Here is a 21,585-nt window from a genome sequence, read left to right on the forward strand (position 1 = left end):
CAACCCTTGGTCCAACTCTAGTCTGTTTACTAGATCATGGCACTAAGTGCCATGTCCAATCTCAGTTTAAAAACCTCCAGGGACGGCGAGTCCAGCAACTCCCTGGGCAGCCATTCCAATGCCTGACCACTCTCTCTGTAAAGAATTTCTTTCTAATATCCAGCCTAAATTTCCCCTGGCAGAGTTGAAGTCCATGGTCCCTTGTCCTGTTGCTGACTGCCTGGGAGACCAATCCCCACCTGGCTATAACTTCCCTTCAGGTAGTTCTAGAGAGTGCTGAGCTCACCTCTAAGCCTCCTCTTCTCCAGACTAAACAACCCCAGCTCCCTCAGCCTTTCCCCATAGGTCTTATGTTCAAGTCCCTTTACCAGTTGTGTTGCTCTTCTCTGGACCCACTCAACCCCTGGACAGGCTCTTGCACAGTAATAATTAATGTAGTCATCTGTTTCGCTATATCAAAAGTGTTTAGATCCTCAATGCAGTAACATAACTAATAAAGCCAGAGAAACACAGTGGCATTCAAGCCACCACGATCACGCTTAGTTTTGTGTCTCATTTCATGCTTCTTGCGTACGCAAAATATTTAGGTTTTGATTTGTGTTTAAAAAGAAAAAGGATCTGGCTTCAGTGTGATTTGTGAGAATGCAGGTTTTGTGCTGGAGCTCTGCAAGCCCTTTACTTCCCAGATCTAAGTCAAGCTATTCACCATTTCCAGCCTGCAAACAAATGTACTCATTAGGTTTGTTCCCTGAAATTGATTAGGAAATAAGGAAAAAAAAAACCAAAAGTGCTTTTAGATCCTAATGCACATCTTTGCAATAAGAAACACCGGGCTCTTGCTTTGAAATAAAAAGGGCTAAGAGATAGTCGCCAGTTTTAATCAATAACGCAAGAAATATTTTGGCTCTGGGCTCATCCCCGCAAGAAGATGTTGTGTTGAGTTTTTGAATCTCCCTGGGCCTGGAAAGACAGGACAGACGTGCTGAGTCACTGAAGGACATCACCCTGCGCAACAACAACCTCAGCGCAAGATGCTTGCAGGGGTTTAAGCAGCTGAGATGTGTAGGCATAGAAACTGTCGGCAAGGATGCTGCCTTCTCCTGGGACGGCCCCTTCATCAGCTGCATTCACAGTGTGAGGACCCATTTCACCTCTCTGAGAGGGGCTAATTATTTCTTGTCAGTTAGACTCAATCATTGAACTCTCAACAGCTGGTGGTAGAGAACCATTTAGCCTCATTTACCGTCGTGACAGCCTTTTAGCTCTTCCACATTTCACACGGTCTCTGCCATTTCGACCATAAATTCTCCTTTTTTTAAAAAAAAAAAAAAAATCATAAAAATTTGAGGGGGAAAAAAAAAGGCATAAAATGAAAGCAGCTAAGAGAAAAGGTACTAAAATTTTCAAATGAAGATGAGGTTACATGCCCCCAGCTGTCTGAAGTGCAGTGATTGAGGGTCTCACTGATGAGGGATGATTACATCCCTCCTGCTCCTCACCCCCATTAAAGGCGACTTGCATCCTCCCCCTGGATACAGCTGATTAACCGTAATACAGGGAAGACCTGGGAACAACCCCATCTTCCCTGTTTTGATGCGATATGTGAATTTTCCTCACCTTAGTGGATTAAAACACTTTCCAATAAGCTAGCACCTTTAAACAGGTTTATAGCAATAGGAATGAGAGAGGTAACGCTGTGTAGAGAGGCCAGTCTGTGGCAGTCTTTAAGATGAAGAGTATACAAAGAAATTATCTCCTAATTCAGCTAAGCGGGGTTTGGCTTCCAAGATGGATTTGTCATGCAAAAAACCAGGCTAGAAATAGAAAATGGCATATTTACAATGCAGGGGTTCTCAAACAGCACCTGGGGCTCCATCAACCAAATCCTGGTTACTTCTCTGGGACCCAGATTTTGCATCCAGCTGCTGTTTGCATAAGTCCCAATTTCAATAATAAAGTTAATAATTATAATTATAATAATAAGAAAAAGAAAAACAAATGCTAGGAAGTGACAAAGAATAGACAGATATCAGAGCCACTGAATATCTGCTGAAAAATTTTGAATCCATCCTGGAGCAAATTCACAGCAGACCCTGTTTTATTAAAGACCTATCTAAGCACAAAGTAACAAGGATGCAGATGACAAGTGTTCAGAGTGTGTTTTGTAATTTGATTTTCCAACAGCTTTTCCTAAGGTGTTAGATTTCAGAAAGATATTCTACATCTTTAACAATTGGATTATGTCAGCAAAACAGATTTAGCCTGTGTGCAAAATACTTGGTGCCAGCCGTTGCTACCAGCATAAATATTACCCAGAGAGCACCATATGATGCCTGAACCAGGACCACAGAATCACAGAATGTCAGGGATTGGAAGGGACCTCAAAAGCTCATCCAGTGCAATCCCCTGATGGAGCAGGAACACCCAGATGAGGTTACATAGGAAGGTGTCCAGGCGGGTTTGAATGTCTGCAGAGAAGGAGACTCCACAACCCCCCTGGGCAGCCTGGGCCAGGCTCTGGCACCATCACTGAGAAGAAGTTTCTTCTCATATTTAAGTGGAACCTCCTGTGTTCCAGTTTGTACCCATTACCCCTTGTTCTATCATTGGTTGTCACCGAGAAGAGCCTGGCTCCATCCTCCTGACACTCACCCTTTACATATTTATAAACATTAATGAGGTCACCCCTCAGTCTCCTCTTCTCCAAGCTCAAGAGCCCCAGCTCCCTCAGCCTTTCCTCATAAGGGAGATGCTCCACTTCCTTCACCATCTTTGTTGCCCTTTGTTGACCATTTTGCTCTGTGTGGTGCTAAACAGACGATTCGTACTTGAGAAGGTGCCCAAGCTCCCTGTGATTTGTCTTTTGCTGGAAAACACAGGGGGACACCCCAGCCTCCTCTGCCATGAGCAGCCAGGCACCCTGACGCCCTGAAAACCTTTTGACCTCTGTCAAAACAAATGGAAGAGCTGCCTTTGACCTTTTTCCTCAAAGGTTTTAGCTATTTCCACAGCTCTCAGCCCTGCAGAGGGGGATCTACGTTAACTAAAGCTGCGAAAGGCACAGAGCTCTGTTGTGTACTTGACTCACTGCAGATGCATAAAGGAAAAAAGGCCCCCAAAACCCTCTCCCTCTGTTCTTACCAGTTTTGCTGCAAGTGCAGGTTGTATGGTGCTGTATGGAATATCCAAGTTTCAGAAGACACAGCTGAATTTGTTTGCAACCCAAGAAAACAGGGCCGGAAAAGGCTGCTGTGCTATTTAGTCCATCTTCTTGCTGTTGTCTTAAAATCCTTCTTAGGAAAGTAGAACCCTCTCTTCAGTAACTTAATGAAAAGTGGTTGTTAATTTCCTAACAATCCATGGAGTATGGGGACTAGAATGAGAAGAAATGGCAATGCCCAGCTCCCAAGTCCTCCCCACAGCATCCCCAGCACTGACCACATCGCACAGAACAGTTTTGCTAAGTCAGCATCTTTAATTCTTCACCAGTTGAAGGCGTTCCTTCCCCTGGGACCTTTTCAAAACAGCATGGATGGGTGAAAATATTTAATGTATATTCAGCAGTTACCAGAATTGACATTTGAAACCAAGGAGCAGTGGCACCGTGTGACCAGTCAATTCTCATTGAACCCATCTAAGGATGTTTTCTGTAGCTTAAGCCCTGGTCTTTGAAAGGCTGAATGTGTAGAGCAAAAGCAGAGAAAATCTTTGATAGCTGAATCATTGAAAAAAAAACCTCCCTAAAATAAATATTCACAATGGGGTTTCTACTTAGGGCAGTAGAGAGATGGTCGATTGGGTTGTTGTTTTGAAGTTCAGCACTAGATCTTCATACTGCACGTACACGTTAATAGTTCAATTCTGGAAGTGCCTGACCCATCCATCCTAAAAAGGCGGTCAGCTTCTTTCTCACAGTTCACATCTGTAGATGAGTTATCTGCGATTAATTCACTCGTCTTTCTCTTTTTTCACTGACTTCTACAGCAAAAATCCTTATTTATTAATACCAGAGCACATGGTCTTGCACTTTGCAAGATTAAATTTAATCTCATCTCTATTATCCTAATCCTCTAGCTCATGCAATTCCTCTAAAATCCTCCTCCTCATCCAAGCCCTCCCTCATTTGCTTGGTGAGCACACTCCAACTCTTTCTGCACAAATCATTATAAATTAATTAAGCTAAATCAAGACCAATTTTCAAAGCACTTCTCTAGGCATCTTAAAATTTTAGTTTAAAGGTTGATTTGTACCTCCCTTGGTCACTCCCTTTCTGTCCCCTTCAATAACTAGTTTTTAGCCCCACTGATTTCCTCCATCACTTTGCAGTTGTCAGCCTTTCAACTCGCAACAAATCTCTCTCTCTTAAATGTTTTACCAGTTCATCAGCTGGAGATTTTAACTTCTAAAGACCACATGGACCCATATGCCCGATCCTAACCTGTGCTGTGAAAAAGGGACATTGTTTTTCCCCTATGCCGTGCAATAGTTAACCTGTTCAGTTTATTGCAAGAGTGAATCTTGTGCTCAGTGGTGCATCAGATTCACTAAACCACAATTCGTGCCCCAAAACTGCAGACTGCCAGAGGCAGGGAAAGAACATACAAAGAAGCAAGGAGATAGAACTCACCAGGTTTGGGTTTTGAAGGTTTTTGGCAAGGTTTGCTTATGTTTGGAGCTTTCTGTAGAGGAGATGTGGAACAGGCAATGCTGCAGGTGGATGGATATTTACAGTGTGTTCTTAGGGTTAATTCAAAACAAAAATCACATGTTGAAAGCCAAGTTGGAACTTTTTAAGTAAAGATGGTTATTATACATTGCTCACTGTCAGTATCACTGCATCAGAGGCCTTTCTTTTTTACCTTGCTGAGCTTTCTAAGGTCACTGTGTTGCTGGTCACTAATGTCATAGAATCACAGAATAGTTTGGTTTGGAAGGGACCTCCAAAACTCACTCAGTCCAACCCCTGCCATGAGCAGGGACATCTTCACCCAGCTCAGGTTGCTCAGAGCCCCGTCCAGCCTGGCCTGGGATGTCTCCAGGGATGGTCCACCCCCCACCTCCCTGGGCAACCTGGGCCAGTGCTTCACCACCCTCACTGTAAAACATTTCTTCCTCATCTCCAGCCTGAATCTCCCCTCTCTTTTACTTCAAAACCATCACCCCTTGTCTTGTTGTCTGTCCCCTATCAGGGTACAAGCAGAAACAAGCAACTCGGAGTATCATTGGTCTCATCCGAGGTAACCATGCTCTCTTCAGATCTGCCCCCAGGAATGACGTGATACACTAGTGATGCTTTCCTGTAAAGGGACCATCCTGGATCACAGGCTTGCCATATCATGGCAATAGTGTTTGTGAATAACTTTAACATACTATTAAAAAACCCTACAAAGTGCAAGGCGGACAACTCTGACCTCTTTTCGTGATGTATAATATGGCAGTGGAATTAGCTTTAATTATGTTGATATAATTGTGTCCAGAATATAATTGATGGTGACCGTACTGAGCCTGCTGAGAGCACCTCTTCATGTCATAAATTAAGACGGGCAATATTTGAAAGTAGACATCTTTTATCAGACATGTCAGTACAGCTGAAAAGAAGCCAAAAAGCTTCTACACTCACAAGTTTTCCTCCTACACCCATATTGTGAGATCCTGGTTTGCCTCCGGAACCCCTGAATATTCGCACCAGCACCAGCCCCCTTTACCACCACTGATGTATCCTCCGTCACTTGTTTTCCCATCTGGCTCTGAAAGAACACCGCACTACAATGCTGACTTAAAAGCAGCGGCCCAGAGATGTTACCCTAATAAATAATGTAAAAGAATATGATACGCGAAGCTTTTTCTGACAAGTTTGAAGTTCAAGTTGTACATCAAGTGACAACAGACAAAACATAATAAAGATCAAGATTTATTGACATGTTTTAGGTACAATAAATATATTTACACATTGACATTTTAAACATGGAGTTACACGTGAAAAAAAAACCTTGTACATGAGATCATCTTTGTGTTTCCATTTTTACATTCACTTGAACAGGTATGACAGAAAGATCTCTTGTGCAAGCAGAGGATTTGATATAGTTCAGTATTACATTTAAGAAATCAGTAGTAAACACTTTGTGCAGATGATGCTGTAGAAAGCATGAGGCAGACGAACCCCAGTGGAGTCAGTATGATACAGTCGGCTGTTGAATTTATATCCTGAACTGCTAATAAACAAACTCTGCAATCCAGATTAGAGCAATACATTTGAAGTGATTCTCAAAACACCCAAATATATGCAGTGTTTAAGACTTTACAGGTTAGGAAGGATCACATTCAGTAATAGTAATAGGAGGTAGAATTGTGGTTGACAGTGTTCGTATTTCTACGTGGTAATAAAACAAAAGTGCTATTACTATCACTGAATTCAAGAACAGAACTCCTGAAAAAGTGAAAAGGATAAAAGAGTTGTTAATCCTGTTTCGCCTGGTTTGCCGCAAACACTAGAGCATGTAAATAAAACGTTTTAATTCTCCAACACAGGTAAAACTGCAAAGCAAAACAGTTAAGTGATGCTTCTCCAGGGCTTTGGGATGTGCGGCATCTCCCAAGGTGTGACACCTGTGAAAGCAACCTGAGCTTTATTTACCAAAATCTGCAAAACTGCAGCGCAATGGGCTTTCAGGGTGGGAGATCCAGGTTCCTGGTATCCTCGAGAGAGCTATTGGAACAGAAGACAGAGCAAGAGATGGAATGCTGTGCATTCAGATAGGAAAAGGTGCAGGCATGTAAACAGAGCCAACAGCACAGGAACGTAACAAGGGTATAAACATGGGAGTGGAAAAATGGGGGCAGATGAGATGGGAATGAGCTAAAGCATGGGGTAGAGGCAAAGGGTACCACAGGACAAAAAGAAAGCTGACTTATTCTAATGGCACTTTGTATCAACAAAAATCACATGCAATGGCACAAAAGATCAGCAGTGAATAAATGAGCGTTAGCATCTTGTCTTCGCTGTAAGTGAAAATGTGTATCAATTAGAAGTTAAAGGGCTGAAAGACGTTTCACTGCCTGCAAAAGAAATCCTGCAAAAAATGTTTTTGTTATTACATGAAGAGAAGTAAAACTGTAAAGTTCCAAAGTCAGCCTGACAGACACCAGGAAACAAATGCAATGCATGTTAAAAACCATCAGATGCACAGAAAGCAAACCCTGAACCACTGACCGAACGGAACATGAATACAGCAGCTTGTTTTAAACTGTGATCTTCCAAGTGACTACACACGACACTGCGATACAGCCACGTTCAACTGTACAGAGGTTCTTTTACAAAAACATTCTTAATCTGTAATATCGTTTAAAATTATTTAAATGGTAAAAATCACCTAACCCGAGTGCTGCTACATTAAACAAAAGCAGTGTAACCTGTTGAAAAACAGTGTATATAAAAACACCCATTTCCAGTTAGTTAGAAAAATCAGTGCATCCAACCAAGAAGTGAGAAAGCAACACAGGCACCTATAAGACCCACTGAAATGAACTTTCCCCTTGAGGTTTTCTTTAGTGCAATAAGGACCATACTTTCCACCAAAATAAGCACAGAAGTAGAAAACGGGTGTGTTTTTAGTAAAAAAAAAAATACCCAACCTTGAAAAAAGCAGCATTATAAAGAACAAAATGATCCTTCCCAACCATATTGTACCAGAAGCTGGTAGACGTAAGGATCCAATATGAATCAGTGTTTTTGTACACAAGACCCTGGGCTTATGTGGACAATAAGTCATCTCCATGATTAAAAATCAGGTTACAAAAAAACCTTACATAAAATCCTTAGGATTTGATAATAATTGAAGATAAAGTACTTTCAAATATTATGTTTCTGAGTTAAACGGAGGTTAAGGCATGATTTAAGGTAACACTGAAATAAAAGCCTTATGTTACCCTAAATGACCTTTATAATAGAGCTAACTTTCTGCAATCTGTTCAGTATTTGTTTAATTTAACTTCTCATCCAACATGCTGCTAAAAAAAAAATAAAAAGCAAAAAAATATATATATATTTTAAAAAGGTTCATGTCTCTCTGAACCAAAAATGCCCATTTGACAGTGAACAGGTGCAGCCAGATTTCTACCCTTGAGTATCACAACCCACATAGATACACAGCACCACGCGAAGGACAAGAACAACACAATCTACGCCAGGAACGAATCCAGGATATCTCCTGAGTTAGACAAAAAAACACGCAAACAAAAAAAACACCCCCAAAAAATGAAACTCCGCACCCTCCCACCCACCCTTGCACCCCGGCTATACGGCAACGCACCCACACACACAGACAGGCACGCAGTTACCCTGGGGAACTATAGGAAGCACCTACAGCAGCTTTGGGGAAAACTGCACAATTTGTAGCTGAACAGGTAAAATATACCATGTTTTTTAAAAAAAATATTAAAAATTCAGTACCAAATAAAAGGGTTTTTTGGTATTCCAAACAGCTTGATAATGTTAAGGAAAAACAATGGAAACCCTCAAGGTTATTCTGATTTATAAAAAAATATCTCGTCTATGTCCTTGCATCCTAACATTAAAGAGCTTAAAGGCTCAGTCTACTCAGCATTTTAATGGCTGGAAGGACTTTTTAGCAGAAATTTGGAAATCTGAAGTGAATCTTCAGAATTAAACTGGGGAATAAACTATGTATCTGAAGATATTTTAGAGAGGGGGTGCCAGTGTTTACTCTTCTTTTGTGAAGTCGTATTGGCGATGAATGTTGGCCAAGGACAATATCCCTGTCTAAATTTATTCTCTGCCATTACATAAACATTCGCTACAGACTTGTCCTCCTGTCAATGCCACCGAGCTTTGCCACCACCGCACATCCCTCCAGCAGACACCACACGTGCCGCCTCCACTCGCGTTGCGATGAACCAACGTGTTATACGACCAACTTGAGTTACGTGTCCAACCAAAATACTCCAAACCTTTGAGAACAATATTACACGACAGACCTAATTTGTACTCGTACAGCGCAATGGAACGAACCTAGAAATCTCATGTCTTGGGCTGACAGTGCACTGTATTTCCCCTTGAAGGTTAAAGGACAGAGATTTTTTTTTTTAATTAAAAAATAATAAATAAAAAATAATAAAACATTCTATTAAAGTACCACAGATCATACGGCCAATCCAATCTTTTAGTCAAGGCAAAATATTAGTTATAAAGTGAATTCTCAAGACAAAAACAAAATAAGTTGAAAAAAAAAAAGTTGGCTCCATATAACCACCTAATGAACTTGCCTATTAAAATCATTATAAAATTATGCTAATAAAAACTGTGAACAAATAATACACAGATCAGGATATATGTATTGGCTTACTAGCATCTTTATAAAAATTTGAAGATATACACAAAAACACATCAACATGTATGGAACTGTATCCATTAAACTTATATAAGACAACACAAAAAACTAACAAATTGCTAAGATGTGTTTGACTGTAAGCACTTTGAGTAACATTTTAATTTTAAAAGGTCAATATGTACATACTACATTAAATGCCGTTTTTGTCTTTTTTTTTTGTCATTTTGCATCGTATTTTGAACGCATGATAAAGAAAGAACAAGATAATGGTTGCAACAGATCTTCCAAGAAAATGAACTTAAGGTGTTCAGATTTAACTATGTGCTGAAAGAGAACATGGCAAGAACACGTCTGTCTGACTTTACCTCTACTTCCCTTGGGGTTTTTTTTGGAGGGGGACAGCAAATGGATCTAAAAGAGCTGTATTATCCAAACTCATCATTGCCAAGGTTCAAGTTAGGATTTGAGAACTAACCAACACAAACATTTTAACAAATGACTCACCTAACTGCTACTTTTGCTACCGAGTTTTTAAAGATATTAGAGAGACGGTGACAACACAGGGTGTGTGTATGTATGTGTATAATAAAATGCATATAGACATACATACATATAGTATGTTTGCAGGCAGTAAGATACCCAGGTGCTGCAATAAGCAGCTAAATCACCCCCAGCGATCCGCCCGTTCTCTGCCTGCGCACAAACAACATCTCCTGCAAACACCCTGAAAGGGGATGAATCTGGTCATTCCACAGGCATTGCTTATGTTGCCTCCTACATTTAAATAGATCTAAGGCAATGTCTTTATTCCAAAGCTGCACATTGGTCTCTTAAAAAAAAAAAATAATAAAATTAAAAACCCAACTGAATAAAAATTGTTAAAACTTGAGTTGGCTGAATGTCAGCCTCTTTGGGATGGATTCAAAACCCAAAGCAGGAGCTTTTCTACAAACTTCTTTGACTTTTGAATCAAATCCATATTTCTCAGGCTCCAAGAAACCCTCTAACCCCAATAACACTTGCTTCTGACAGGACAGCTGATCAACTGCAGATGTTCCTACTGCTGAACTCAGCTGCTGGCTTGTCTGGTGGCTGCATATCACCCAGATTTCCAGACACGCACTACTCTTGCTCTGCTCCGAGACGTCTCCCCATCCTTCTCATGACAGAGAAAGCTGCACTCTAACGCTGGGATGAATAACTGTTTAATGACTCGTCTTAAAGGTACTTATTTATTTCTTAAAAGTAAAGATGACACAACCTGAGGAGGCAGCGTAGGGGTCCCAGTGCTCACGGCGTGAGGAGTTGACCAGCATGGGACATGTCACCTTGCAGGAGTCTTCAGGGTTGGCTCCCACCAGGCACCTCCTACCTGCCACTCACTCTCTGTCCTGGACTTGGGTCAACCCTGAAGCGCTAATAGCACTTTCTGTAGAATAATTGTGCTATATCGTATCATTATGCATAAATGGGGAGCTATACAGACAGATGTAAAACTCACTTCCACGTAAAAATACTCATGAAGTTGCTGCACCTCATCACTAAGTTGTAAATGATCTTAGAGTATCCTTTTTTTTTTTCTTTCCCCAGTGCAAATATTTCCAAAGGAACACATTATTCTGTATTATTTCAATGAACAAAGAGTAGTTTTATCTAGAAGTCTTTTGACAGCATTTATTATTCGATCATTACTTTCAGTAACTTCTACTTAATGGAAAATCTGGACCAAAACTGTAATAAAGCCAATTAGGTCTTTATGACTTGGTTACCATTAAATTTTAAGAAAAAAAAAAGATCTATGCTACTATAAACTCGCTTAGTCCATCCTTCCATGCCTATTTTGGACCCATTCACAGCTGTTTCATTACATACCAATAGTGTTCTTCTGCAGTCAGTCAGGTAACAAACCTATAAGGTTTCTATAAGTCCCCCCCTTCATATAGTAGATTGAGTGTTTAAAAGTACTCCTAAAATAACGGATGAAGCAAAAGCTCAGAGTCTAAAAACTAAAGAAATGTTCATAAAAACTGGAATCCAATATAAAGATGACATTTTAATAAGTTTATTCAGAAGTAACTGAAAAAAACTGTTCTTTTGGCAACACCATCTAGATGGTTCTAACCAAAAGGAAATACTACGAATTTTACTTTGAATAAAATGTAAGCTCCTTAATGTTTGCACATAATTTTGGGGAACTGCCACATTCACCAGCAGATTCACAACGTCCTTACAGTCCTGTATGTATCGGGAACAACACATCAAACCAAGTCCTTTCAGTTACGGGTTTCTTATGGTTCAGCATTAGTCACAAAATAAATCTCAAAGAAAAAAAACTAATTAAAATAAAGCATAAGACAATCATGAAACGCTGCCCCAAAAAGAACTATTAGGAATGCGTCACTCTTCTGTGTAACATTTTTGAAATGAGCCACTAAATGTTTATTTTTTTCTTGTATCTGGCAACGCCATTTAAAACAACCTAGTTACAACTCGGAGTTTACTACCCCATGATGCTACTGAAGGGCAAAGATCCTTGTTTTTAAAAACCAGGGGAAAATACAACAATGTTATTCCTACACGGGCTTTTATGGAATAAGGGGAATTAGAAGGAGAAGATGGAAGTCTGTGGTGGAATAGAAAAATGCAAAGACAGACTTAACATATTTACAAAGATTGAAACTACAGTTTTCCAGTGTCACCTCCAAAGCTTCTCAGCATACTGCTATTCAGTGAAGTAAATCACATTTAAATCTATGCGAGAATACCTTCTGTGCTCTCAGATATACAACATAACTAACGTGTTTTGTTTAGAAAAGTGAGTTTTCATTCAAATACCTCGTGCTGAAGATAAGAGCAACCATTATCAAATATTCTTTGCTATGAAGAGAGTTTTTAAATCTTTCGATGTAAACGTTCTCTGTCAAGTCACTGTGGTCACACAGTAGGATCTTGAGGAACAGTATCTACGTGCATTGAAAGCATTTTGAAAAAATATCTGTAGTTCCATGTGGTTACAACAGAATGCGAACAACCGAACAGAAATTCCACCTTTGCAGATCCTCTCAAGTTCAGCTCTTCTGCAGGACATCTTGTTGCCTTCTGTAGTTCAACAGAGCAATTAAAGCTGAAAGGTCCCACAACCGGATGGTTTTGCCCCTGTGTCTCCTGTAGCTCCACAATACGCTTCCATTAGTGTCAGGGTTTCTCTCAGCAGACATCACTCAACTATCAGTGCCACGTTTATGTGGGACAGATCTATCATGTGCCTGTTAAAAGTTAAAAGAAATTTAAACCTGGTACTCAAACTGATTCTAAGGTTGGAGAACAGACAAGGAGGTTCTATGAAGGTCACTAATAAACAGATGCTTGAATGGCTTAAGAGAAACATTGAGCAGAGGAGACTGATTTAATCTTTTGAAGGAAGGGGAAGGAACCGAGGCAGCAGCAGCACTTAATTATTTACCTGTGGAATTTCTGTTGAAATGCTAAAGCATGTGCTGGCTCCTTAAATTTTGCTATGGCTTTCCGCTGTTGAGGAAGCATCTGTAAACTCTGCAGAGACAAAAAGCCAAAATATGGTTTTAGCATTCACTTAAAGCTCCACTTAAACCAATTCTGCATCAAACCCATTGAAATGTTGTTGTATTTATTTTCTCAGGAACAGTTAATGGTGTCCTTGGAATGGAAACAAGCTTCTGAGACTGCAGTCAGGAACCCACCTCAAGGTGTTTGAGCTGGTGCATGAAGCAACTGTAGTAACTGGAAAACCCAGACCTATCAATGGTTAATCAAAGGCAACAGCTCTGCAATTCCATCCATACAGATGAACCAAACCCTGCAGCCAAACTCCCTCCAGCTGAATGAGAAATATTCCAATAGGCAGAGCTCAGCTACACACAAGAGCGCCTGGGAGTCATTCACCTGATGCACATTAAAGGGCTGGGGCTTTCCACAGGTTCAACAGGACAGAAACAGGAAAAAAGTGTCAGGTTTTGACCTCTAGACTGTGTCTCCTCACACTATTTTAACAAAAACATGCAGCTAGCTTTTGACAGACACCAACAACCACATGATGCCAATGAGATGGCTTCAGTCACCACTTCCAAGTCCTCCCAGTAACAGGAAACCACACAACACACAGCTACCCACGCAAGTCCATGGGATATGTGCTTCCCATGCCGGGAGAGCTGCATTTCACAATAGTGCAACTATCAGAAAACCCCTGTGTCACACGGAGGTCTCCAAAACTACAGCGTGCCTCAGCCAGGGCTTTGGAGAACTTATGTCCCTGCTCCCTGTTGCAGCAGGAGAAGTCCAGGCAATGCCATGGTGATCTTTGAGTGCAGTTCTGTGGCCTTGGCAGTAAGGAGTTATCTGACTTTCTGAGGTTACAGTTCATACTTTCTTTAGCACTTCAGTTAGAACAGCGTATTTTTCAAAAAGACACTTAAATTCAAGACGATTAATTCTTACACATGAAGTATGTGCATGTCCAACAATCTATGAGAACACACAACAGGTATTCAACATCACAGAATATTCAGGATGGAAATATTGTGATCCTGTCATCCCACTGCCTGGGAACACAGGCCACAGATTTCACAGTAGCTCAGTTAAAACAGATCTTCTAAAGGCTTCAACAGTAATTTTAAAGCTCCATGTCACAGTGATTCCAGGATCTCACAGCAGGTTTTGGATGTTCAATGGCCTACGCTCCAGCACGTTCAAGACAGAGTTGTTCTCATTCAGCATCCAGTTTAACAGAATCATAGAATGTCAAGGATTGGAAGGGACCTCAAAAGATCATCCAGTCCAATCCTCCCCCTAGGATTTTAAATTTCACCTGCAAAAAAACTCTATCATCATCTAGACTACTAAAAAAGCTACCACACATTGTTACACAAACAATTGTTACTTGGGAAATGACAAAGAACCCCACTTATTGATACTTTTAAGGGTGACATACTTTGAGAACTCTCAGTGAAAGAATTTTTAATTCAACTTATGTGTTCCCTGTTCATTCAATCTAATGCAGCATTTTAAGCAAGATGTCAAATGCCCAGATGAAATTTGCTATTAAAATGGCCTACTTATATCTTTTATGAACAGGTGAGACTCTCGTCGATATGATGCTTATTTAACAAGAGCCCTGGTACCTGGTAATCACATTTCTTCATTTCTAAACCTGACAATTCAGCTCCAGGCTCTCTCTCTAACTTATCAATCAGTGATTTAAGTCATTCATCTTGGCAACAGCTACTTTGCACCTTCTTGTAATTGACAGGAAACTTCCTTCTTGCCAGGAAAATCACAGAAGTTCAATACTTCCATCACTCCTGCGATTTCCAAGTCAAAGTTGAGGAAAAGTTAAAGGATTCAACAAACCTGATAAGCTTCAGTGGGTTATTTGCACTGTATAGTTTTTGGAAAGGTGCTATGAAAGAGAAGTTTAGCTAAGTCACGGCAACTTCTTAGTCTCTGAGCTGGTAGGAATGGGATTTATCTTTTTTAAAAAAAACCAAAACACTTGACAGATGATATATATTTTTTTAAAATCAGGAAGCTCTTGACAAGGTTAAGCACCTTTTACCAAAGAGAATATGGTCGTGCCACACAAAGCACCAGCAAAGGACCTTGGGCAAAGCTCAGTTCTCCTGGAGGTTAGTTACCTGCTGGAGTGGGTGAAGGAGCTGCTGAAGTTTGTGTTCTCCTCCTTGACCGATGTCTCTTTATTATGATTTATAGAACTGGATCTAACACACAATCTCTTGACACCACTTTTCTGGCTAAAAAAGGACTAAAGACTAAGTAAGTCCTACTACTAAGGACTAAGTTTTGAAGACAAAGAATTAACCATAGACATTAAATAATGAAATTTAGAAACAAGAGACTTGTAAGAATTAAAAAAAAAAAAAAATCTCTGAACTACAATTAAAAAAAAAAGAAACCAAGAGAAGTAAATCTGGCTCTTTCATTCCTTTCAAAGAGCTTGAAACTTCTAATATGAGAAAAACCTGTTTGAATCACTGAGAGGATGAGTATTTCAGAGACCAGTAGGACAAGAGGAGTTTGGAAAGAACCCAAGGATGCATCCCTTGGGCTGTACTCTGCCTGTCCTGCTGTCACCTGCTGCTGTCCCCTCTCCTGAACCACCTCCAGGCCCCTGCGGACACCGACCCTCACAACAACTTCAGGTCTCGCTCAGCTACCACGGGACATTCTCCCAATGCTTTATGCTCCAGAGCCCTGTTGTGATCAGCTCAAGAGGAGGAGCTGCATGTAGTGACTTTTCCCACAATAAATAAGCTATTGTTGCATTAATATTCTTGAGATGCACAAAAGTAAAATGTGATTTTTGAGTTTATATACCCATATTGATAAATTATTAAGAAACTGCTCAGTAATTAACATATAAAAATTGACTAAAGGAAGGCAGTCTGGTGTAGTGCAGACTTATTAGTGAAATTAGGTAAAGCATGTAAATCTTATAGACAATTTACTTATACTTTCCTAAGAACTAATAAATTGTATTAAATGACTAGTTTGGATACTATGTCACAGACTGTTCTTACACCGTTTTACTGCCTTATTTTCCAAAGCAAAAAAAAAATTGCAAAGCTCTAAATAAATTTTAATTTTAATACTCAATTGCTTTGATCACAAGGCATCATTTCTTGGATAAATCTATTGAAAAGCATCTTCATAAGATTTAATTTCACTTGTCAACACAGACAACTGTTGAAACCAAAAGCCAACCCATCCGATCCTAAACAGCACCCATTACACAGCCCATGGGTACAGCTGCAACTTCTACCATCAGGGTCTTCTCAACTACTTCAGTTACACATTCCTGTGCTTTAACAAGAGAGACTTAAGAACTACGAAATGGAATAATAAATCAATGGTACACAAGCACCATATCTCCAGTTGGAAACTGTTAGAAAAAAATCACTTCAAAGTGTTTTAATTCAAGTTCTTACCCTCCACAACACACAAACCATGGCAGTGAAAATGATGCAGAATCACTTTGTTTAGGTATATTAGGTATACGCACCTTATTTAGGTATAAAAAAAGTCCTGGTTTTGTTTAAACAAGAAACAAATTTAAGGCAATTACTAAGCTAAGTTACTTTGACATGAACACCACAGCCTGAAATACTGTAGCCTGAAACATCATCAATCTTTGCCGACAAACATTTCAAATATCTCAAGGTGAATCACAATCAACATTGTGCTTTCTAATCCTCATCCATCGTAACTTACAAATGTGAACACTATTCATCCTGCTAACAAAAGTCTGAAAAATTACGTTCTGATTTTGGGACAACATCTACTTATTTGTATGACTATTTGAACCCCGAGTTTTACGCTTAACATTGATTGTCAGGCATAGAACAAGCAGGTCTGATTTTGATGGATTGTGGAGGTCCCGAGCTGCTGCTCTCCCACCCTGAGCAGATGGGTTATCGGCTGGGAATACAAACTAGTGTTCCACTTCAGTGCAAAACTGAAGTAAAACAACCCCATATTCATCCTACTGGATTATTTCTGTCTTCCTGAATTCAGGATGATACGCAGTTTAGAGCTGATCCTGCATTTAGATGATGTTAACAGCAACGGTCTGAAGAAAACACATTTTTTTTGGTGTAACCTGTGCAATTTAATTAGCTCAAAATGTTGTTCAAGGCATTATCTTAAAGACTTCACTAGTTTCTGATTTTTTTTTTTATTCCAAATACACCTGCTAGGGAAACACATATAAAATTAATTCTGCATATATTAATTATACCACCTCATTAGCTTAATATCCTTAATTTTTCCAACTTCTTAGAATAATTTGGCAGTCATTACTTTCACTGCTAAAATTCAGTATTTCTAGCATCCATAACATTCTCAGGACAGCCTGAGTGTTCACACATTCATTACAAGTCGATCTTGAAACCATCTCCTAGAAAGCTGTTGTTTTTAATCACAGATTACCCCTGTATTAGCCAGATTACTTGTAAAGAATGCCCTAAAAAGCTTCCAAAATTACTGGTACCACTGTCCAACATGTATCACTAAGGTAAAAACCTGTACATGTGCAAGCATTCATCTTTTACTTTTAAAGTAATACCTGAAGTACTGCATTACCTATTGTCAACCTGGCACAAAAACAGATGCTAACCTATAATGTTTTCAACACAATTTTAGTTTCCCAAAATATATCAAACTTTATTTCCAACACTATATATCAGGATGCATATGAACCTTAGGGATTTCTTTACATATTGCCTATTTCTGAAGACTTTTTAACAAGTTAAACAAAAGTTTCACTGAACAAAAGTTCTTTTTGCATGATTTAATATATAACTAAATCAACTAATCTAGTATTTGTACATTTTATCTATTGATCTGGTTTACTTTTTAAGTTAAATGACATCAGGCTGAAATTACTACATGCTCAGAAACAAAGGGTTTGTTTGTTTGGTAGTTTTTACTTAATGTCTAATTTCAAGAACAGAAATGACATTATTTTAAAGGAAGCAATTTAGTCTAATTTTTGGACTACCAACCTCAATGGCTGCTAAAACTTCTATGTGTAGCATGAAATTACAGATGTCTCTCCTACAAATCACCACATGAAGAACCTTGAAGAAAGAACTAACTATAGCATCAAGAGGCTGGGGAAACCACTGCCAAAGTAAGGTAAGAAAAAATATAGATCGGAGAGAAAAAAATATATATATAAATGCTCAGTGCATGACCATTAGTAGGAAGCACAATTTTTAATCCTGAAGAAAAGATTTCTGCTTGGCAATGTTTAACATGGTCAAGATTTACAAAGTTCTGGTTTGCTCAGAAAATACTTTATCCGTCATTTGAATCAACAAAGACAGATGGACCTACAGCAAGTCTGCAAAAATACCAGTCCTTGGTGACAGGTGCTAATACTCCTCTACCACCCCATCTCCAAAAGTGCCCCAGGGATGGCCAGAGGGGACCCTGTCAGTGATCTGTCCCAGGGTCAAGCCCTTAAGAGCCAGTGCCACAACTCAAATACATTCTTATTATTGGTGGTAGGCTGTTTGTTCTTTTTTTTTTTAATTTCCTTATAGATTCTATATGATTTCTGGTTTACACTTTAAGGCTTGAGCAATGCCGTACTAGAAGCATAACTATGTTAGAGGCAGACACATTCAAATATATGTTAAATCCTCCTGTCCATAACGCTCGGATACAGTGAGTACCGCAGATTAAAGGCATTTCTGAAAAAGCATTTCAGTGTGTTCGTTTTAGAACTGAGGTAGTATAAAAAAGAAGCCAAGAGCATCAGACAGGTCTTCATATGCTACCAATGACAGCTGCTTGCTCATTTTCAAAGAATACATCATAGTAAAGTAGTCCTTAGTCTTACAATCTTCATTATGATGATAAAAATATGAGTCTGTCTTTCCCAAAGTATCATGTCTCATTAGGAATTTGATCTGAATTCAGTATTACTTTGTTACCTACTGATTGTGCAGGATGCCAAAGGCTGGTCGGGGAGGTAGGACATGGCCAGCCAGGCAGCGCTGCCTCCAGAGACCGGCAGGTTCCACCCAGCATCGCTTGACTTCCCACTTAATGGGAGGACACTCACGTTTCCTCCACGGGAGATCCCCCTGCTGCCACACTGTGCTCCACTGGAACCTCCTCCTAGCATGAATTCCTAAATATCACAATCCTCCCAAATGTCACAGCTCTGAGCAAACAACTTCATTCGCATCTTCTCTTTCAGTTGACCCAGTCAGACGTTCACCAGAGGATGAAAACCCCTTCCCGGATCCACTCAGGTGTAAAGGATTGACAATACACAAAATAACTTCCAAGGGATTTCAAACAACTGGTTACTTTACAGATTCGGGCGTACAAATCTACTGCACAGCACCCCCCGAGATCAACCTGAGATCAGGGGTTTTCTGGGCATGTTCCCATTCAGCTCTGCAGAACAGAGATTACATTCTGACACATTCTCAGCTTCAAAAACTGGTTTAGGCTGAGAAGGCCTATGTTATATGGAAAGGATTCAGGCAGCACAGAGCTCACGCTGATCTTGGTTATCTCCTTTTTCTGCTTCCTTAGGCATCGCACTGGGAAGATGCAGATCTTGTGCTGAATGGAAAATGCAACAATCAACCAATATTTCATGACCATTCGTGTTTTTGATTTAGAGTTTGTCTACAACTGCTTTAAAACATACTAAGTAATTCAACAGCTAAAATAAAATAAAACAAAAATAAATTTTCTGCAGCTGAGCTATTACCAGTGACTAAAGCATGAATATCATAGAAGGACCATTCCCTCTGCACTTTTCTTTGGACCTGCAGACCTACACTGCCCTCAAATTTCTCCTTTACACACATTCTGTAATTAAATCTACGTCTTTACAATCTCAGTGAAAATAATATTGAAACAGCCTGTATGACCATAGCAGCGCGATAATCTCTAGTTAAGCTTCACTGCAAAACAAAGAGCCTCGAGACAAGCAGCAGGTCATCCATGAGCAGAAAGCAAGAGATCTCTTGCAGAAAGCAAGTATCTTTGACACCAAAACTCTCAGAGGTTACACAGAGAGGAGGAAGTTACAAGGGAGATAACAGAGCGCTGGGAGATGGAAACCAAACAGCCAGGAGTGAGACTGGAGCAAGCACCCATTTCAATTATAGGAGACATATGGGAAACAGAAGTTTCCTTCCTTATTTTATTTTTTTCCCTGAAGCCAATGGACATGTACACTCAGTTCATTGGTTGGTTTGGGATTAGGAGAGGCAGTGGCAGTCCAGACAAAGCTGCTAAAAAAGGGTCTATGCAAAAAAAGTGTAAACTTCCCTCACTTTCCAACATCATCTCCAGTGGGTGACCCAATCTGCTCTGACCCAACCTGTTCAAACAAGTTGAACAGCAGCACGGCAGGTACTTTCTAAAAAATATCAGATTCTACTTATTCTTCCCTCCCACCAATAAATGCAGACACATTTATTTATCCTCAGTCTCCTGACACCTGAAGCATCTTTCCTGGGAGCAACACTTTCTACCCATTATCAACAGGCACAAAGGCTGGGACAGAATGTATTTATTTTATCCTCAGCTGTTGCACCTGATCTCTTCCTCACCCTGTCCCTCCCTCCTGCTTTTCTTCCACCTTTGACTTTCTATTATCTGCCTTTAGAAGCACTTAACTCTCTATCTCCATATGCAAGATGAGATGAGAAGGATGTCCTGTCACTGCAATGGCATCTCCAGCTCACACACTGAACATTATGGACCATTCTGGAGCTGCTCCTTCTCTTCCTCCAGCCGCAAGGAAGGAGCGGGACTGCCCAGGTCTGCTCCCACAGCTTCTGCAGCAGCTGAAAATGTTTGTACAGGTAGGAAGACGACAGAGGTCACCACGCCAGCCCTGTGCACCGTGTCACATGGAGAACTGCCCTGCTGATCCTGCAAGAGCACTCGTGTTCCGGGAACTTGTCATACTGACACGTCTTTGAACTAAAGATAAATCAGCAATTTTGAACACAGCCAGTGCAGATGGCTGTCTTTACCCCAACTGAGCACTAGGTAGCACTGTCACTCTAAGAAAGTAATGAGAAGCACATCAACAAAGCAACTGGGTTTCCCTTTTACAACCAGAAACGACTATGTTATCAGAGTAAAATTCATATTTGTAAAACTACTCAGAAAACACCTACAATCCCAACGTGCTCATCACCTCTGATATATAACCCTGGAGTTTGCTGAGTATTTCTACATCTCCATTTGTTTTTAACATCAGAATTTATGCTCTTAAATCCTCACAAAGCAATACTTAAGATTTTGCACTCATGTTTTGTGTTTGCAACCATGCAAGAAGATATGACGAAAGATGACAGAACATCTCCACAGAACAATAACTCAGTACTCAAATTATATAGAGATATAGTAAATGATCCCCCTCTACCTGCCACTGTCCTAAAAAGAAATAATCTGAAGGTAGCAATAAATAGCTTAACACAAACCTCTTTAGACAATATAAACATTAAACCTGGATTCAAGAGCACCAACAAACGTGCTGAGATTTTCCATGACCTTTGCAACTTATTAGTAATCTACTTCAGCAAGTGGTTCTGGATGGATGTGCACTGAATGTCACTGCTTCCACATGGTCCCCAAGAGGCTCCATGTTGGTGGTGTGCTCAGAAATCTTCTGTACTTACCAACACTTTGGAATGCAAAATTT

General features: G+C 40.0%; 1 protein-coding gene across 5 annotated transcripts in view; it reads right to left on the reverse strand.

The window, feature by feature from the left end:
• Nucleotides 1-5,895: 5,895 nt before the first annotated feature.
• RBM33 (RNA binding motif protein 33) overlaps nucleotides 5,896-21,585 on the reverse strand; it is a 102,884-nt gene continuing 87,194 nt past the window's right edge. For all 5 annotated transcript variants that reach the window (XM_080338882.1, XM_080338881.1, XM_080338883.1 and 2 more), the window contains 2 exons: nucleotides 12,811-12,899; nucleotides 5,896-12,613 (listed from right to left, as the gene is read on the reverse strand). In XM_080338882.1, the coding sequence (XP_080195008.1) occupies nucleotides 12,565-12,613; nucleotides 12,811-12,899 (138 nt within the window). In that variant the 3' untranslated portion in view covers nucleotides 5,896-12,564. The remainder of the gene's footprint in view (nucleotides 12,614-12,810; nucleotides 12,900-21,585) is intronic.

This window comes from Nesoenas mayeri, assembly GCF_963082525.1.
Source record: "Nesoenas mayeri genome assembly, chromosome: 2".
In the NCBI taxonomy this organism is placed as follows: Eukaryota; Metazoa; Chordata; class Aves; order Columbiformes; family Columbidae; genus Nesoenas; species Nesoenas mayeri.